The sequence below is a fragment of the Anser cygnoides genome, chromosome 1 (assembly GCF_040182565.1).
Source record: "Anser cygnoides isolate HZ-2024a breed goose chromosome 1, Taihu_goose_T2T_genome, whole genome shotgun sequence".
Lineage (NCBI taxonomy): Eukaryota > Metazoa > Chordata > Aves > Anseriformes > Anatidae > Anser > Anser cygnoides.
Window position 1 is genome coordinate 33,052,367 of NC_089873.1, and position 18,558 is coordinate 33,070,924.

The 18,558-nt window shown below is 41.9% G+C and overlaps 1 protein-coding gene across 1 annotated transcript in view; it reads right to left on the minus strand.

Moving 5' to 3' along the window:
• Positions 1 to 13,735, minus strand: part of TWF1 (twinfilin actin binding protein 1) — a 19,905-nt gene extending 6,170 nt beyond the window's left edge. The window contains exons 1-5 of the mRNA XM_066992072.1: positions 13,577 to 13,735; positions 9,130 to 9,207; positions 6,881 to 7,059; positions 5,485 to 5,580; positions 3,785 to 3,893 (exon numbers count right to left, since the gene is read on the minus strand). Of these exons, the coding sequence (XP_066848173.1) occupies positions 3,785 to 3,893; positions 5,485 to 5,580; positions 6,881 to 7,059; positions 9,130 to 9,207; positions 13,577 to 13,601 (487 nt within the window). The 5' untranslated portion in view covers positions 13,602 to 13,735. The remainder of the gene's footprint in view (positions 1 to 3,784; positions 3,894 to 5,484; positions 5,581 to 6,880; positions 7,060 to 9,129; positions 9,208 to 13,576) is intronic.
• Positions 13,736 to 18,558: the final 4,823 nt, after the last annotated feature.

Consider the following 18,558-nt stretch of genomic DNA (forward strand, 5'->3'; position numbering starts at 1 on the left):
CTTTGTAAAACCCACAGAATCACAAGAGAAAAAAACTGCCCAAGCGTTAAGGAAGCTCCAAGTTAAATTCTGGTACAAAGACACAGTAAGCCAGGAGCTTGATTTTCATATGCTGTGCTTTTGAACTGGCAGTGTTGTTTATAAACTTTGCTGTATCTTGAACATTTTTAGATCGAAACATAGATATGTAATTTTTCAACATTCTGGGAGGAAGAGAGAAAAGTTGTGTCTTATTAGAGAAATTGATCTTCTTAAAGGAAAAAACAAAGCATCTTCCCTCCCTCCCTCTTCATCATCCTTCCCCCAAGATCCTACACCAAAAAGAAAGCAAACAAAAAAACAAACAAGCAAAGTCTCAATCTTTGACTTCTAGGTATAACACAAAGTAGAAAAACTGATGGTAACTGCAAGCTAGACAATCACTCATAATCTGGTTATGTTAGTCACATAAACTACTTGAGATAAAAGGACAGTTGCTTTACAGCCACTTCTCAAGAATTTATGTGATGTATTTTAACGTTCATACACAGTTTCTCAGAAAATGAGCTCTGGCTTCCAGTCTTTCCAAGCCTAAACTTGTCCAACTGTTAGCTTTTGAATGTCCTGACTTCCTTTTGTAATTTTACAAATGCAGTTAACGTTGGTAAAGAGGTAGCAAAAAGCCAGACAGAAAAGCACACAAAATGGAAAGTGTGAGTTTTAGATCTAACATCTTCCAGCTGATCAGTTTTAATTAAAAATAGATAATGAAATATGCAACAAGAATGAAAACAATTTAAAAAGAGACACTTCAGACAATATTAAATTATACTTCATATTTAAAATGACAGTTTATCAGTAACAAAGAAGGAGGAAACAAAAAGAAACGGAGGAGCTTACTTTTGTATAAAACTAACAAATTTATTAACAAGATTATATGACAAATAGCTGCAAAATATATCTGCATAAAAGCCTGACTAATAAACTTTATAAAATTGGCATTACAGAACAAAATGTAATAAAACATATTAAAAAACTATAAAAGACATCAAAGACATCTTGGAAGTCTTGGGACAGTAAGCTAAAGAGCGTATCCCAGCATCCAGATTTATGGAAAGGATTAAAATCTCCTTATCCACACTGCAACATATTTCAGACCACTAAAACAAAACAAAACACCCAAGCCACTTAAAAAAATAGTTAAATCACACTGCAAGATTTGTTAGTGATGTCTGCTGAGAGGGTGATAAAATGGCAGATGAAATTTGATGCGAACAAATGTGAAACAACGCATGTGGAAGGACAAATGACCTCTCTTCTACTTGTACAGCAATGGGGTTGAGCTAGCTACTACCCTTCAGGAGCAATACCATGCAGGTCACACAAAATATTTCTCTGAAAATGTCAGCACAGTGACCAGCTTTGGCAAAAAAAAAAAAAAAACATCAACAGTAACAAAAAAATAAAAATAAGAAAACACCACTAACTCCTACCCACAAATAAAATGTTATGAATTGTTAGTAAGAGTAGGGAACAGAACAGAACACATCACTACGCACTGTAGGTATCAGTAACATGCCTGCATCTTGAATACCACATGCAGTTCTGGCTTCCCCATCCCTCCTTTTCATAAATTTTATAGAAGAACTGGAAAAACTGCAGAGAAAAGCAAAAGGATCAGAAGTATGGAGTGTCTTCTTTGGGAGGAACAAGGACACAGATTAGGACTCCTCAGCCCAGAAGAGAGAACTGATAAGAAATACAGAGGTCTTGTGGATATAGTGGAGAGTAGGGGAGGAAGAGTGAGAAATGACTTTTCTCTGCCTTCCCTACACAATCTGTAGGGGTATCAGAATCAGCTGGTAGACACCATGCAGCAGTTCTTCACACAGTGCTTTGTCAAGCTGTGGAATACACTGCCACAGGATCTGTGGCCAACAAAAACTGTATATGGATTTAAAAAATGACAAGACAATATAATGGATTTAAAAAAAAAAAAAAACCACACATTAAAAACAATTACATAGTAAAACATCACGTCCTGCTCAGGAAGATCCCTACCTGCATAGGCTGAGGCAATGGGCAAGTACTCAAAGGAATTATTATAGCCTCTTACCCTGCTCTTACAACCTCCTCAGATTCCTGCTGTTGCTAACTTAGGGTCTTGACAGTAGGCTAGGTAAGCAACCTCTGACCTGATTCAGTGAAATACTTCTTAGGGTAATGACAAAAGAATATAAATGCGCAAAACACAATTTTTTATTTTTTTATTTTTATTTTTAATATCAGAAAGCTTTTAGTTTGCTGAAGATAAAGCAGGGAAGTTAATGAAATGCTGCTTCCATGAGCCTAATTACGGGCTTCATGTGGCAGAAACAACAAAGATACAAATGACACAAGTTAACCTACTGCAGGATGCTTCAAATAAAGCCAAAGCGGCAGCAATCTGCAGTTTATTCATCTCTGAGAAGTACAGCTATTGCTGCTGAAGTTTCATTAGAGCACATAAAATATTAGTCCACATGAATCAGCTGTTAAACATGATGCACGCAGGGCATAAAAGACAATACTAACACCAACAGTAAGTGATCATTGACACCACGTAAGTTTTACAGTCTCTAACAGTTGTGTTTTGCTTTTTTTTTTTTAAAGCTCATTAGGTAAAATACAGTGTTTAGTGATGATGAGCGCATTTCTGCATTGAATTAATCAAAAATAAAGATAGAAAATGACAGAAGACACCAGTCACAAAAATAATCGTTAATAAACAACACAGTTACAGCAAAAGCACGCTAGAGGGTGAAAATGCTAGAGAAGATAAAGAACTGCATTTAACACGATGCTTTGCTGGCATCCAGCTGGAAAACAAACCAGATTTCCCAGTGGCTGTAAAATACATGCCTAAAGAACTAATAAGATCAGCACAAGGCCTATTAATACATGTCTGAACACAAACAAGAGACTGAGTCATGGAAAAATGTGAGAAAAGAATCCTCTGAAACGTATCAGTCACTAGCTAACAACAATCATCAAATTATTTGGTTAAAGGCATTTGCTGGAAATCTTTCTATAAGGCTTTTGTAGCAAAAACAGATCAGTCTTTTAAAAGGACTAGCTACTTGCTTTGGATTTCTGGTTGTGGTGTTTTTGGAACTTTAAGACTGAGAAGAAGTAAGTCAAAATAAAGACAAGTAAACTGGTTCTGGCAGCTCAGGAAGGGGAAGCTTCACCTAGGGATAAAGGCGGCTGAAACATTCTTCGGGATTACTCACTGCAACAGTTGCTATTTGGCATTTTCTCTACCATTTCTGCCACCATGTGAAATGTATGTGGACAATAACAAAATGGTTGAGGCTGGGCCTCTGAAAGTCCCTTTCTCCAACACCCACCACCCAAGCAGGGACACCCAGCGCAGGCTGCCCAGGACCACGTCCAGGTGGCTTTTGAAGGTCTCTATGGGGGGAGACCCCACAGCCTCTCCGGGCAACCTGTGACAGTGCTCAGGCACCCTCACAACAAAGCACCCTAGGGAACAAGGTTGTAACCAGTAAGCTCTTCAGCTGGGAGGCCTCTGACCCAGACACCAGACCTTGTCAACTCAGCAGGATCACGCTGCTCTGTCTCCAGCCGTCATCGTCCTGCAACCTCAACTCAGAGAGAGAAATCTGTGTTCTCATCCACTTAAACTTTCCCTTTTCTGTTCTGCCCTTTTTACCCCAGAAAGGCTTCTTCCTAACAAGATGGTTCTAACGGTATGTTAGGAACTCTGAACCCAACGCCCCAAACATGCTCAAAGACACTGTAGGTACCTCATTAATCTTAATTTGTCGGAGTTCTTCTTCTGCTGCAGTCAGAGGTGCAGGGGCGGCCTGTGATATCAAATATTTTTTATATCCATTCAGCGAAACATCATCCTGAAAGCACAATATCACTATTCTTTATTTTTTTATAATAAAGGCTTTCTTCAAGACAGTCTATGCAGCATAAATAAGCAGTTATTTCCCATACAGTTACGTTCGCTTTATTTGAACAGACTGCAAGTGTACTTGCATTTGCAAATTGAACTTGGCTTCCTGAACAGCAGGATCCGCTGGGCTGCTCTTGTACCCGGTTGTACAGCGGGCAGAATTTCCACAATTACCCCGTAATTACCTTGCTAATTCAAAAATTAGTCTTAATGAAGACTGGGGTATGTATGAAGTCATTCAGCCTTCTTGGACTAAACATCACAGAACTGACACAATTCTTACCAAAAAAAAAAAAAAAAAGCACATTTTCTTACGAAATCTGCATGCTCAGACTGGTGGCTGATTGATAGTTTTCTACCTGAAAAAATGGGAGACAGGAATACTGCCTCAGGACATAACGCTGCCAATAGTTCAGGATGCAAATTCACAGAACTGATAAATTCTGATAACCACTTTGGGTAAGTTATTAATTCTCTGTGTCAGTTCTGTCCCTCTCCAAAGATGCCGATACCAGAGGCAAATACTGTTGTGCTTCAATAATTAAGAATCTCACTCAGAAGAGGGCGGGATTTATGTAATCATGTGGATATGACTTTATAATCAAGTTCTGAGCCCAGTAGAATGTAACTGCTGCGCTCACTCTATCTTTGCTGAAGGAGGAAAAAGGAAGCAGTAACTTTGATCTCTAGCTAATCATCAGTTTTCACGAAAGCTATAGGAACTCTGCATCTTTGAGAAGTCCAACTTGTGTTTGTTTACAACTGGCAACGGATCAAAAAGTCAACACTTAATATTGGCAAACTGGCAGACATCACAATCAGCTTAGACATATGTCCCAAGGAAACCACAGTAATTCCCTTTAAAAGCCTCAGATTCCCTTACATGCACAACACTTGCAGGCTTTTCAACATTCCTTGGAAGTTTGTCAGACTTCATACATGCACCTTCCAATTATCTTACCGTAACTGAACATTCAACTATTAGTATTTTCATTGAACAAATCATTAGCTACTAAAACTCTCTTTCCATAAATTAAGATGGCAGACGTGGACTCAAGTTACATTTCACAGTCAAATTTTAAAGAACTGGCAGCTTCATATCCTTGGTTTAAGACATAAACATTTGTTTTCAGATGTTAAAGTCTTCCAGATAGCTGTTGTAGCCCACCTCTGATTCGGACCCATACATCCATAATGGCTTTTATAAACAATTGGCCTGAAAGTTTGAGGTGTTATGGCTTTTTGAGGATTCACATGTCTCCACTGAAATTAAAAGATTCTCCTGTTAGTCCTAGTTTATTTAGTTTTAATATCTGTTCGAAGCAAGGACATCTTAGCCTGAAGTTGTTCAATAAAATTAATTACTTTTTCAAATGAGAGCAATTACATTTTTACATTGGAGCAATACACATAGCTTTTAATATTCCTTCTCCTTCATCAGGAAAGAACAGAACCACCACAAATTTTTACCAGTAAAACCAGCTACTATTCTAACTGTTCCTTAGAATAATGTGCTGACTTTAAAGAGAAGAACTTACCTCTACTGTTCCAAATACTTCATCCTTAATATGACCACCTCCAAATTCTTTCTTAAGTGTTGCCCGGGTTGCTGCATACAACATTTTTTGACGAACCTAGTATGTCAGAAAACATACATGGGGTTTTTATTTTTTTTCCTCTTTAGTATACACAGAGAATCTAGTATTTTGGGGTACCAAGTCCATTAACAAACACCCTTCTTGAACAGCTATTTTAAGAGCTGAAAATGAAATTTGAAGTTGTACTTCTTAATAACAAATAAAATCACAGCATGAGCTCTAGAGCATGATACTAACATATGCTATTAAATTCTGAAGTGCACAATGGGACATTTTACTATGCATTATTATTATTAAAGTAATTCCAAAAGTAAATTGCAGCTTTAGAGTATGACCTTTAAAAAAATAAAATTTAAAATAGCAACAATAAAAAAAACGTTAAACAAAAAACAGAGCACAACCCTTACTGATTTTAAGTGGGGAAAAAAAACATAATGATTTAGATCATTTATCGCTGGTCTGTGTACTAAAGGACACAATAGTTACAGAACGAGCTAATTGCAAATAACCCACTATTTCTTTTGACGTGGCAGTGGCTTAGTTCAACTACAGAATGCAAAAATGAAATTTTCTGGAGGCAGATGATCTGATGATGCTCCCTATCAATTTGTGTCCAACATACTCACATTTTGCTCTCCCAACAGTCCCACCTTCCCCACCGTATTTCAACATCATGCCATCCTCATCACAGTACCCTTACCTCTTCCACCCAATCTCTTCTGTGCACTTCACCCTTTGGTCTCCAACTCCTTTCTAACTGCTATTGGAAATAGTGCAGGAATCTAGTAATAGCTTTACTTTGTCCTGCCTCGTTTCACATTCCCTGAACCTGTACATAACACCCTAGTTTCTCCTAGAAATCCATATCTCCGACTTCAGTTTCCTCCCATGTTCTCTAACCGCTCACCGAATAAGAGTACATTCTGTGGTGTGCCACAGATCCAGAAGTGCCAACCAGTCGGCCAGCAAGCCAAGTAGAACAAATAGCTTGAGCTCAAACTATAGTCTTTCTCCCTATAATGACACCAATTGAGATTTCTGTCTTGTGTTCTTCGATGAATTTCCATGAAACACTGATGAAAAGACAGACAAACAAACAGTACATAAACATGTGTTTTGTTTCCTCCAATTAAGCTAGAAATAAATTGGATCAGCTGCACTCCATCTGGACCCACAATCAGGTTCAAGAAAAATGTTTCTGTGGTTCTCTTGTCAGAAAGTGAGGGGAAGGCTCAGGAATGCTTTACTCTCCAAATCCTTCTCACCTAGGATTTGGATCAAAAGGCACCGCTGAAAAACCATTAACAACATGAAGCCTCTGATGACTACTACTTACAGGAGAGTGATCAGGGGACCATGCAATGAAGATCCATTCATATCCTTGAGCATTCTGAGAATCTAATCTGTATAATATATAGCATGGTTGCTTGTCTTCCAGAAGGGGAAGAACAAAGGAGTCGTAATCCTTTTCCCATGATCCAAGTGGCCGTCTAGAGGATCCCAGAACAAGTTGCTCTATAACCAATAACCAAAACTACGTGTTAGCAACAATATAGTTAATATTGTTTTTTTTTCAAAATTAGCTGTTGTAATAAACAGATAATCAAATGCTTCTTTTATAATCATGTTCACAACAATGGAAATCAAGAACGCGCAATGTGAAAGCAGGTGAATTCCTGCACAAGCTCTCAATGCATAACACGTGTCACAAGACTGATGTTTTTAGCATAATGTGCACAGAAAAGAAATAAATAAAAACCGTGTTTTGCTGGTTATCTTATTTTTAAATCGAAACACTTAAATAGAAATAAGATGAGAGTAAGTTTTTAATTTTTAAAATTAGCTTTATTGATGCTCTTACTTGCTGTAACACACTAGTGTTTGTACTTATTGTGAAAAGACAGTCAGTTGTATAGTGAAGAGTTGGGAATGAACATGCTTGCACTAATCACTAATTTGACAGTAAGCAGATAAAGCCCTTTCTAATACAGCTTCATAACTACAGTCCTGAAATGACTGAAGTTGTTTATTATGTATAATTGGCTTAAGTCTGTATAGAATACTTCAGATGAGATTTAATTACGTGAACAGCTATAGCAACAAGATTTCTCTCTCATTTATAAATCACGTCTCAGTTTTTCCACAGGAAAAATATTACTACAGTAGCTTTCAAAACATTAACTTCCCAACAAATACTAGCCCCTGCAGCCAAAAGAGAAGCACCTTATTTGAATGGTTCCCACAATGATTTGAGGACTATTACAGTAGCTGGTATGCAAAGTATCTTTTGAGAGTCCAGGACCACAACTCTGATAGCTCAGACAAAAGTACAGCAGTATTCAAATGCCTCTAATGCAAAACTCTCTGAACAAGCCACTCTCCCACAGTAACTTTCCAAGGCACAGAGCATTAACAGTTCAGAGCAAGAGAGTATTTGGCACTTCTTTGAACTAGATGGCACTTCTTTGAACTAGATGCAAAGTAGCTGAAGTCATACACGTAGACAACCAGAACATCCAGAATGTATTTGCCAATTCTTAGCTCTAGGTGCCTTTGTAGTCATTTGAATTTAAGATAGGAAGAAATAATAATAAAAAACCCACAGCAATTATGTTGTATAGCAGCAAGCCTATTCTCTTATTCACTCAAATTAGCTGAACTCAATTTGAGTATTATCTATTTGCTAAGGACAGTTGCTGAAAGATCCTGCTAACAGGTGATACAACTGTCCCTCCTCTAGCATTCTGGGAGCATCAGAAGTTTCTTTTTGAACTGTGGAAAACAGCGTTAGAGACTGAATTCTGGTTCCACATACAGACAAAATGCACACATCTATTATATACAGCATGTGTATATATGTAATATATATACATTCACACAAACATACACGCAGGCACATACAAATACAGGAAAAAATTAAGACAAAAAATGGAAGATACTTTTTAATACAGAATGAAGGTAATAAATAGGGAGTACCATATACACAAAAGCACATTGTTTTACCTTGCCTAATAATAAAACCAAATTCAACAGTATGCCAGTGTTTGCTAACCTGTATGGGTGAGACTTTTTACGACAGTGACCTGCCCATTATATTATTGCTGCTTCCTTGAGAGAAGCGGTGTTAAATGGTAGAAAACCTCCTAAGAAAAGCAAACACAAAGAAGATAGCAGTAGGTTACTTACCTAACAATAAAAGTATGTATGTGTATTTACGCACACATGTTCCTTCCGCCGACCAACAGGTTTTTCAGTGTACTATAAATGAATGAACTTCGGAACAACCAAAAACACCTCGAGGTAACAAGGTGGGTATTTGACGTACTTCCATCCAAAATACGCAACAGTTCTTGGTAAAACATTAAATGACAATTTGAAGAAAAACTCTAGTGCAAAAATACAGTAGCAGCATACTGAAAACCTCAGCGTTGCCAAAACTTAAATCCTACCTCCAGGACAGGAAAGACCTTGGTAACATTAAGTTTTGTGGAGTTCTGTTTTTTTAAACAATTCTATATGTAGGTCACTAAAACAACTAGGAAAATAACTAAAAAAATCAGAGAAAAATAATAAAATTTGACTAACCATTGTCAATGACTATTTTTAAAAGCCTGTATTTTCCATTTCTGGCTCCAACAAAGACATCTTTGACACTTCCACTAGCTGAAAAAGAGAAAATAAAAGTAACCAAATTAACACATTTTACTTTCCTAGAATAAAGAATACTCATGAAGGTAAAAACAACATTGGAAAAGCATATACCTGGCCCTTCACTAAAACGTTGGACTGGAAAAAGAACACAAGAGTGATGTTCCCCCCTACGCTCCTTGTCAAATCATGTTCCAGCCACTGGCATGCCACAAAAGGGCGACAGACAACATTACAAACATCTGCAGACATTATAGACAGACCTGCTTACTCACACACTGTATCATTTTCAACATTGTGAAAATTAAAGGTGACATCACATCACCGCTCTCAGGTTTCACAGTTCACACAGCAACACAAAGCACAATGCAACTCAGATTACTATAGCTTCATGAAGTCTGCAGGCTTAGTACAAACGTTCAGACATAACTTTATGCCTGCCAGGAAAAAGTTAAGAGCTTGTCTGTAAAAAAACACCTGTCTTTCCTGAGGACATCCCTGTACTGGGTTTGGTTGCAGGGGGCTGCAGGGGTGGCCTTTGTGAGCAGAGCCCAGCAGCTGCCCCAGGTCTGATCAGAGCCAGCTCCAGACGGCTCCAAAAGGGACCCACCGCTGGCCAGAGCCGAGCCAGTGAGTGACGCTGGGTGGGCCTCTGGGAGAGCTTAGGAAGGGGAAAAAAAAAACTGCTGTGCAACAAGAGTGAGAAAACATGAGAGAACCAACCCTACAGCCCCCAAGGTCAGTGCAGCAGGAGGGCAGGAGGTGCTCCAGGCACACAGCAGCAGTTCCCCTGCGGCCTGTGGAGAGGCCCCTGGTGGAGCAGGCTGTCCCCCTGCAGCCCACGGGTCCCACATGGAGCAGATCTCCACGCTGCAGCCCGTGGAGGAGCCCCCGGTGGAGCAGGTGGATGTGGCCTGGAGGAGGCTGCGGCCCATGGAGAGCCCCCGCAGGAGCAGGCCCCGGGCCGGAGCTGCAGCCCGTGGAGAGGAGCCCACGCAGGAGCAGGGGGTCTGGGGGGAGCTGCCGCCCGTGGGGGACCCGTGCTGGAGCAGTTTGCTCCTGGGGGATGGACCCCGTGGTACGGAGCCGTGTGGGAGCAGTTCTTGAAGAGCTGCTGCCTGTGGGCAGCCCCCGCAGGCTCAGTTGGGGAAGGACGGCATCCCGTGGGAGGGACCCCACGGGCAGCAGGGGCAGAGAGGGACCGTGAAGGAGCGGCGGAGATGAAGGTTAGGGACTGACCACAGCCCCCATTCACTGTCCCCTACACTGCTCGGGGAGGAGTACATAGAAGAGGGTGGATAGGGGGAAGGTGTTTTTAGTTTGCTTTTAGTTCTCACTGCTCTAGTCTTTAGTAATTGACAATAAATTATATTGATCTCCCTATGCTGAGTCTGTTTTGCCCATGACAATAATTGTTGAGTGATCTCTCCATCCTTATCTCAAACCTTGGGCACCTTCCATTGTATTTTCTCCCCCTTTTCCTTTGAGGAGGGGGAGTAAGAGAGCAGTAGTGGTGGAGTTCAGCTGCCCAGCTGGGTACAACCACCACAACCCCTCTGAAGAGTACTCGGGAAGGCTGCTGCTCTTTGCTCATCTTTCATATCAACTTGAATGAATCTTGATAACATTTTTTCAAATTCTGACCTACCACAGTAGGGTAGATTTACAATGACTTTACAAAGAAGTAGCTAAAACTAAATTTCTTTAATTCACATTAACACAACACAAACATGATAGAGTTGCTTCTGTAAGCACATAGAAGAGCTGTGCTCGAGTCCTGTGAAGATCACTGTAATCTCAACTGCTCTACTAAATAATCTGAGTGCAAATCAGTTCGATTATACCCCAGACAGGGGGCTGTACAGCATTTATTGAAGAACATTCATTGCAAGCTGGTCCCTTAAGTAATCCCAAAGCACAGAGGATAGCACCAGCACGACAAACAACAAACCAGGAAGCATAAAAAGGATTATTCAGTGACGTTGAGGCCGAAGGAACAGATGGCATCTGGCTATGTTACTGCCCATATTCAAAATATTTAAAATTCATGTCCATCTATGCAATGCCTGGGTCCATTCTACAATTCCAAAACAGGCTGGGGGAAGGACCGGGAGCCTTAGCATTTAAACAAACTGAACTGCATTGGGTTAGTCCAACCCCAGCTTCATCTCAGTTCGCATTTCCCCACTCACCAGTGCAGACCCTCACTGTGATTTGCGATCAGCTTTTCTGATCGTCTCTGCCTTTCCTAACGCTTCCACTCAGCACACAAACATTACGCCACTTTCTAGACCTCCCAGTTCCACTGGGATTTTTTTTGTCCTCTTCTCACCTATGATCTTTTGTTCTCTGTCCTCTTACATCAAGCCTACACAACCAAACAAGATAGACTAGTCCCTTGCACTTATACCAGAACTAACAGCTCCTGAAGTAATTTTTTGAGATGAGACACCAGCTATCAAGGAACAATCTCACTATCAGTGAGGTACACCCTCCCCCCGCCACACACGCAAGGTTTTAAAATTCACAACAGAATAATATCATTTCTGCTTAAATTTTCTGCATAGCTGAGACCTCATTTACAATTTGGTTGTGGTATCTCACTGACCAGCTTACAGTTTAATTTGACTTTATTTTCTGAAAAGCATTCATAATGATAAACACATCTATTTTCTCCATATGCACTACTGCTTCTATTAGTGAAGCTATATTTCAGTAGTAGAAATGCTTTACCATATATTTGGGAAGAAACTCTGGATATATACAAGTTCTACATATCCTGTCCTATTCAGCAATGGAAATTATCTGCTGTCTCTGTACTATTCTCAACAGGATTTTTAAAAAGATGCAACATACACAACTACGATAGACAAGCTGACATATACTTCTTTCTTCAATGAGCAAATTCACGTTAAATAAGCTATTCAGTATTAGAATAGTCCATTACAAAAACTAGTTAAAGGCTTCAAAGGATGGTGTAAAACAGCCTGTGAACACACACAGTTATCAACTCCTTGGATTTACTCTGCTGCACTTTCAAAGTGACTTACCTGCAGCATGGAATATTAAAACTCAATTAGGTTTATTTCACAAATATCATTTTAAAATAATTTAGAAGACTCGAACATATTCTAGCAAGTTTCCCCACAGCTCGATGCACCCTGACTTCCTACACTATTTACTGCCCTGTTTGAAAGCCCAGTCCCTTCAGCATTTGCCTGGTACATATCACTGTCCCCATTACTTCACTCCTGTTCCCAGAAAAGCGCACGCCGTGCTGCCAAGCCTTGCAACTGTTTAGGAGCGACACTAGGCTGTTTGTTGCTACCCAGCAATGGCACTGACAAACGCTATTCCCCTCCCGGCTGCAGAGGCCTCGCCACAGACAGGACCCCTGCGAGCGGGCTGCCCTGCATCCCGGCCTGCCGGCGCAGGATCGGCGCAGGAACGCAGCCGAGCTCCCTGCAGATCCCCTCGGAGGACAAAAGGCTCCCCAAGAAATGAAGGTGAGCTGCAGAAGAGGATTAGCAGTCCTTGCAGTAAGCAACAGGGTATTCTGCTGCTCCTCCCTCTGATGACAGCAAGAGGAAAAAAGCAAGGGAATGAAGAGCCACTGTAACAGTTTCTCCAGCCTGGAAAAGAAAAAAAAGCTCTTTCAGAAGCACCTCAAGCCTGAGAAGGGGTGACGAACTTAAGAAGAGCAAACACTGGCGTAGAGGGGAAGGGGCTGAGGAGAGGTTAAAGGCTGAGGAACAAACGTAGCCAAGAGGCAACAAAGGGATTAGAGGAGCAGTTAGGAGCCACTGCGGCCAGGACAAAAGTCACCTTCACCAATAAATGCAGGAGAGCAGACAAAGTACAGCGCATTACTCACTGAGCAAACAGACCGCAAAAAAATCATAACAATAAAGCCCCCGCAATCCCGCTGCGTTATCCCCTTTCAGCAATTCTGCGCCGGGGTGGGGGGATAATACTGAGACATAATTGCTCCTCACAGTCTCCGAGGCCTGGAAAAAGAGGGGAAAAAAGGCTTTCCCGTACATTTCCACCTTTTTCTTGGCCTCCTATAACAGGGGTTCACCGGGCTTCCCTCCCGCTGGGCTGCCGGCTCCCTCCAGCTTCTCCTCCGCCTTTGGGGCTCCTCACAGCTTCTCCCCAGGACGAGCCGGCAGCGAGTCGGGGCACTGGCAGTGCTGCCGCCGGGCACACACCGGCTTCCCGAAAAGCTCCGGCAGCCCAGCCACCCCCTGCCCCGGGGCTGCGGCGGGACGACGGTGCCTGAAGCCGGCAGCGGGGCTCCCCCTGCCCGCAGCGCCCCAAGAGAGGAGCGGACAAAGAAGGCGCCGGGCAGCGCGCCCCTAGGGAAGGAGACGGAGGGCAGTACCTTGGATGCCGGTCTGGTGGGACATGTCGCACCGCTGCGCCCGGGGCTGCCCTGTCCCGGCACGGCACGGCACGCCACGGCACGGCACAACCCTGTCCTGCCCAGCCCAGCCCAGCCCGGCTCGGCTCTGCCCGGCCCGGCCCGGCCGCCCACACGTGATGGCGCCGCCGCCACTCAGCGGTCGGAGGGAGCGCGGCGCCTGCCGGGCCCGGCCGGCCCCGAGGCGCTGCTGCCCCCTACAGCGGGGCCCCGGCGGGCAGCGGCCGCCCCGCCGCCATCCCGGGGCCGGCCCGAGCCCGGTGCGGCCGTGTGGGGGCGCGGAGCCGCCACGGACGGCACTGCCGTGCCCGGTCCTGTCCTGTCAGCCCCGGTCTGTGCCGCGCCCCGACAGGGACTGAGTGCCCCGCAGGGTGGTTTGCAGACCGAAATAACAAGGAAGTGGGGGATCTCCGGGGGCCTGGCACCGAAACCGCCCTCTCTTGCCCGGGGCAGGAGGGAAGGGTCCATACGGTGCTTACGTGTGTTGTATTTATCGTGTATTTTGCATTAAACTGTCACCAGTAAAAAGCTAAATATATCAGGGAACACAGCCCAGAGCCACATCTCTTTTAACTCGAGCCTTTGCTCCTGACTAGGGAGTCTATCTCCATTAATTTTGCATTATTTCATAAAATCATTAAGGTTGGAAAAGACCTCCAAGATCATCTGGTCCAACCATCCCTTTACCACCAATGTCACCCACTGAACCATGTCCCTAAGCACCACGTCCAACCTTTCCTTGAACACCCCTAGGGACAGTGACGCCACCACCTCCCTGGGCAACCCGTTCCAATGCCAAACCACTCTTTCTGAGAAGAAATGTCTCCTTATTTCTGACATAAACCTCCCCAGTGCAACATGAGGCCATTCCCTCTAGTCCTATCACCGCTTACCTGTGAGAAGAGGCTGACCCCCAGCTCCCCACAGCTTCCTTTCAGGTAGTTGTAGAGAGCAATAAAGTCTCCCCTGAGCCTCCTCCAGACTAAACAACCCCACTTCCCTCAGCCGCTTCTCATATTTGCCAATTGGTGACACAGCTTCAAAAGAAATAATGAAGATTTCCTCTACTTCAGCATGGGTCTGGTCGCTGAGGTGCTCGCCTGCATTGCCAGGGTGTGAATCCAGGCAGAGAAAGGGTGCACCTGCTTCTCAGTGAGTGGATGATCCGCACAGGCAAAGGCTTTTACACTTTTTCAGCTTGTTGAACGTTTCCCAATGCTCCCAGCAAAGGAGAGCCCAGAGTAATGAGTTTAAGCCTGCTCTGAAGGTGTGTTTGCTTTTGCTAGTTGTCTTTCACAGGCACTTCTGTCCACAGGTTGAAAAGCACCACCCTCTGACGATAAAAGATGCATCCTAACTCTTCTCTAAACATTTGCTTGTGTCGTGTACCATCATTTGCATTTTTTGCTCTGGTCTGGATTAGACTCCCCAGGTGAAACATACAGGCATTGTAGAAGTAACAGGGCTGTGGGCACTTAATAAAATGTCCCAACGTTCATGATTCTTTCAGGTTCTAGGGAGTTGGCAGGGTGTTTATGGTCACTAACCACACGACGTAAGAAATGCTGTAACAGCGCACATCAACTACCTAGCCCAGTGGCCTATCCCCACCGTGGCACAGGAAAAAAAAAGGAAGAGTAAGGCAAGCATGTGGTAATACTTGCCTGGCTCACCTTCCCAGCCTCTAGAGGAATTTCTGAAGTCAGCTGATTTCTTTGTGTTGATAGGCGTCTGTGCCTGCACTTTGTCATATCCCCGGTGTAAAGACACCGTGTGAGGGATTCAGTGTCCTATTTGGGAAATGTGAAATAGCACTGTAACTGTAGTACGTGAGCAGCGCTGTGTAGTGCTACTGCAGCAAATAAGAAGTCACTGTGGAGATGTGTCACCAGCTAGTGAGCTGGGGTTAACTGAGGACTGCAGCGGCTGGGGAAACAGAGAAGCTGCAGCTTATTTTCTAAGCAGAAAATAAGGGAAAATACTTCATGTGAAAATCAAAAAATGATAGGAGGTACCTCCCAGAGAACAGTGAGGCCAGCTCTAATTCCTCTATTATACACCTCCAGGAGCGTAGAGGTTGTAAAATGGTAAAGCAACTCTTGGAGAAGAGCTTTTCCAAGAGCAGCTAGAGTACTAGAGTTCAGAGTGGTACCAAAGATGTGGTACTACCACAATTTAAATCATTTAACTCAAGTCTGCCACTGGTCCTTTCTGTCTAACAACAGAAGTGTTTATAAAGAACTGATTTGTCTCCAAATGTACCAAAGAAAAGGATCATGAAGAACACGATCCAGCTGGTCGTGTGTCCCCAGGAGCACTGGTGTTGGCACAGAGTGGCAATGAGGATGCACAGCCAAAACTGTGGAGTCACGCTGTGACTGTGCTTTCAGTGGCAACCCACACTTAGACTAGAGATACTGGAATGGTACGAGACTGTAGTGTCTGTCACCACATCGAGATCACCTTGACTGTCTGAGGTGACATCACATCAACTCCCACCAATCTGTCAGAGGGCTCTAAAGTACAGACGAGGGATCTTACCATCTGCTTCATATGAAACGAGCCTTGTACACATTGGCATTTCATGTGAGATTTTTGGGGAAAAGGCAAACTGAAAGTTTTAGGTAGTTTCTAAAAATCTCAGTGTTTGATGTTTGACAAAACAAACAAACAAAACCATGTTGCACAGAAACAAGCAAAAACAAGTAAAGATTTTATATCTGTTGAATATGCTTAAACACATGAATTTTAGCTTACTTTGGAGCCTTCCTAAAACGTTTTTGACGATTAAATTGCTATCCAAGTCATACGACTGTTGGGAAGAATAGAGAGGTTTATTTATTAGTATATGCATAAGCATTAAGTTATAGCTATATTTTCTTCCCTGTACTTAAATTATTTTTTTCCAATGTACATTAGTTTTTGTATCTGATTACGGCTGTGCTTGTTTTGATAGAGACTATATATTGCAGAGTTTCCCAAATTTTAATAGCATTCTTTTAACTTAAATAATAAATGATGTTTTGTTTTGTTTTGAAGGAAATATTTTTAGTAGACTTTGATACAGCAGTTTCTGTATGACTTCTGGGTCTTGTTTTTATTTCCACTGTCTTTATTTTTTTTCCCTATACATTTATCTCTTCATTGGTTTAACAATGCACTATTCACTTCTGCTAGCTGATTTAATGCTGTGGGTATAATCTCTGTGGAGTCCTCAGTTAATTGTGTTCATAATGGTGTGCAAACATTTTCTCCTGTTGTGATGTTGCCAGGAAGGCTCATTCCAAGTTTGACTATGATTGTCCACCTGACAACGCAAATTCACATATTTTTTTACATACAGTTTTTATTACTGCAGTCCATACCTATCTAGAGGTGATATTTCAAACACTAAACATTTCCACCAGGTGAAGAATGATAACTTTTTTACTGAACAATAGTAAAACTCAATTTTCTTGCAGTAGAGCCCCAATGCCTGCAGGTCTCTATCCTGACACCCTTCAAAGCTTAAGCTTAGATTGTTTTTTTCCCCAATCAGCATGCTCTTCAAAAATAACCACATTTTCAAAAGAATAATTATAGTATTAGAGAACTATTCCATAAGCAAGATAAACTTTCATCCATATAGAATAAGAATGAATATAAACTATTTCCTTCAGAGATATGTGAAAACTTAATTTGTTCTATTCTGTTTGCTTCCTGTAATCTCCGTTCCCATACACCCATAGGTAACTAAACAAATAAATCACACCACTCCTTCAGCCAGATTTGTTTATAATTTCAAGGATATAGGTGTGAAAGGTGTTCATACTAAAATAGACTGTGATTTCTGAGCATGATGTTGTCTTTTTGTAAGTCTCAGAATATATGGCTTTAATCAACCAACACACTGTGTGCAAGTCAAATAAAAAGATATTCCTTTATAATCACTAGACCTTATGTGTAGTCTGTTATTAAAAATCTTGCTATAGGAACTCCACACTCTTTTGACATTATAGCAAGCATGTCGTTATTACAGTACGAAGGACATCTCTCATTTTATGTACTTCAGTAAGTCTTCATAGCACTGTGAATATATCTCTTCATTTGTTTATGCTCATAGGTACACGCTAGGCAGACAACTATTTTAAAACTAAATTATGATATAGCTGATAGCCAAGTTTGAGGTAGTAGGGGGTTCCCAGCCACTGATGCTATTTAAAAGTTGCAGATGCTATCCTAAAAGTTGCAGGCAACTGATTCTTGTTGTATTTTGATATGCTTTGACAATAAGAAGCAAACGTCTGGTGAAATAAACTAAACAAAGCACAATTGGTGGGAATTCCCATATTTCTTCCATCGTTCTGTTCTGTTAAGTGCAGAGTTAAATTATTAAAGAGTTGACTCTGAATATGGTTTGCTGGTATCTTTGTCCATTTCTAGCTCATATTCTCATCTGGTAAATCTGTAGGTAGACACTAGACATGGCATCTACATTCTCTGGGTACCTTTACAGCATAAGGGGCAATATGACGGTCACATTGTTTCATGCTCTCAGTGATTTTGAAATCATGAAATTCTTCACATGGTTCATCTTTTAATATATTTACCCTAATAGTAGTGACTAACTAACATGTAAATACCACTGCGAAATCATTGTGCAAAATGATTTGTGATCCAGTCACCTTTCTTGCCACCCGGTCTTCTGCCTACATGGTGTGTTTGAATGCATTCCAGAAGTGCATTAAACAGTACGACTGGTATCTCTGCGGTTCTTGTTTTTCTTTTTCCTTCTCTCTCCAAAGGGAAATACTATTTTAATTATTTAAAACCTATGTTTACTTTATCGATTATTGATGACAAGGTCAAAGAAATTTGTCTTGTGCATAGAGTGCACAAGAAAGAGATTTTTAACAATCATCTTAGATGAGGCTCAAAGTGATTCCTAGGTCAAAGAAAACAAG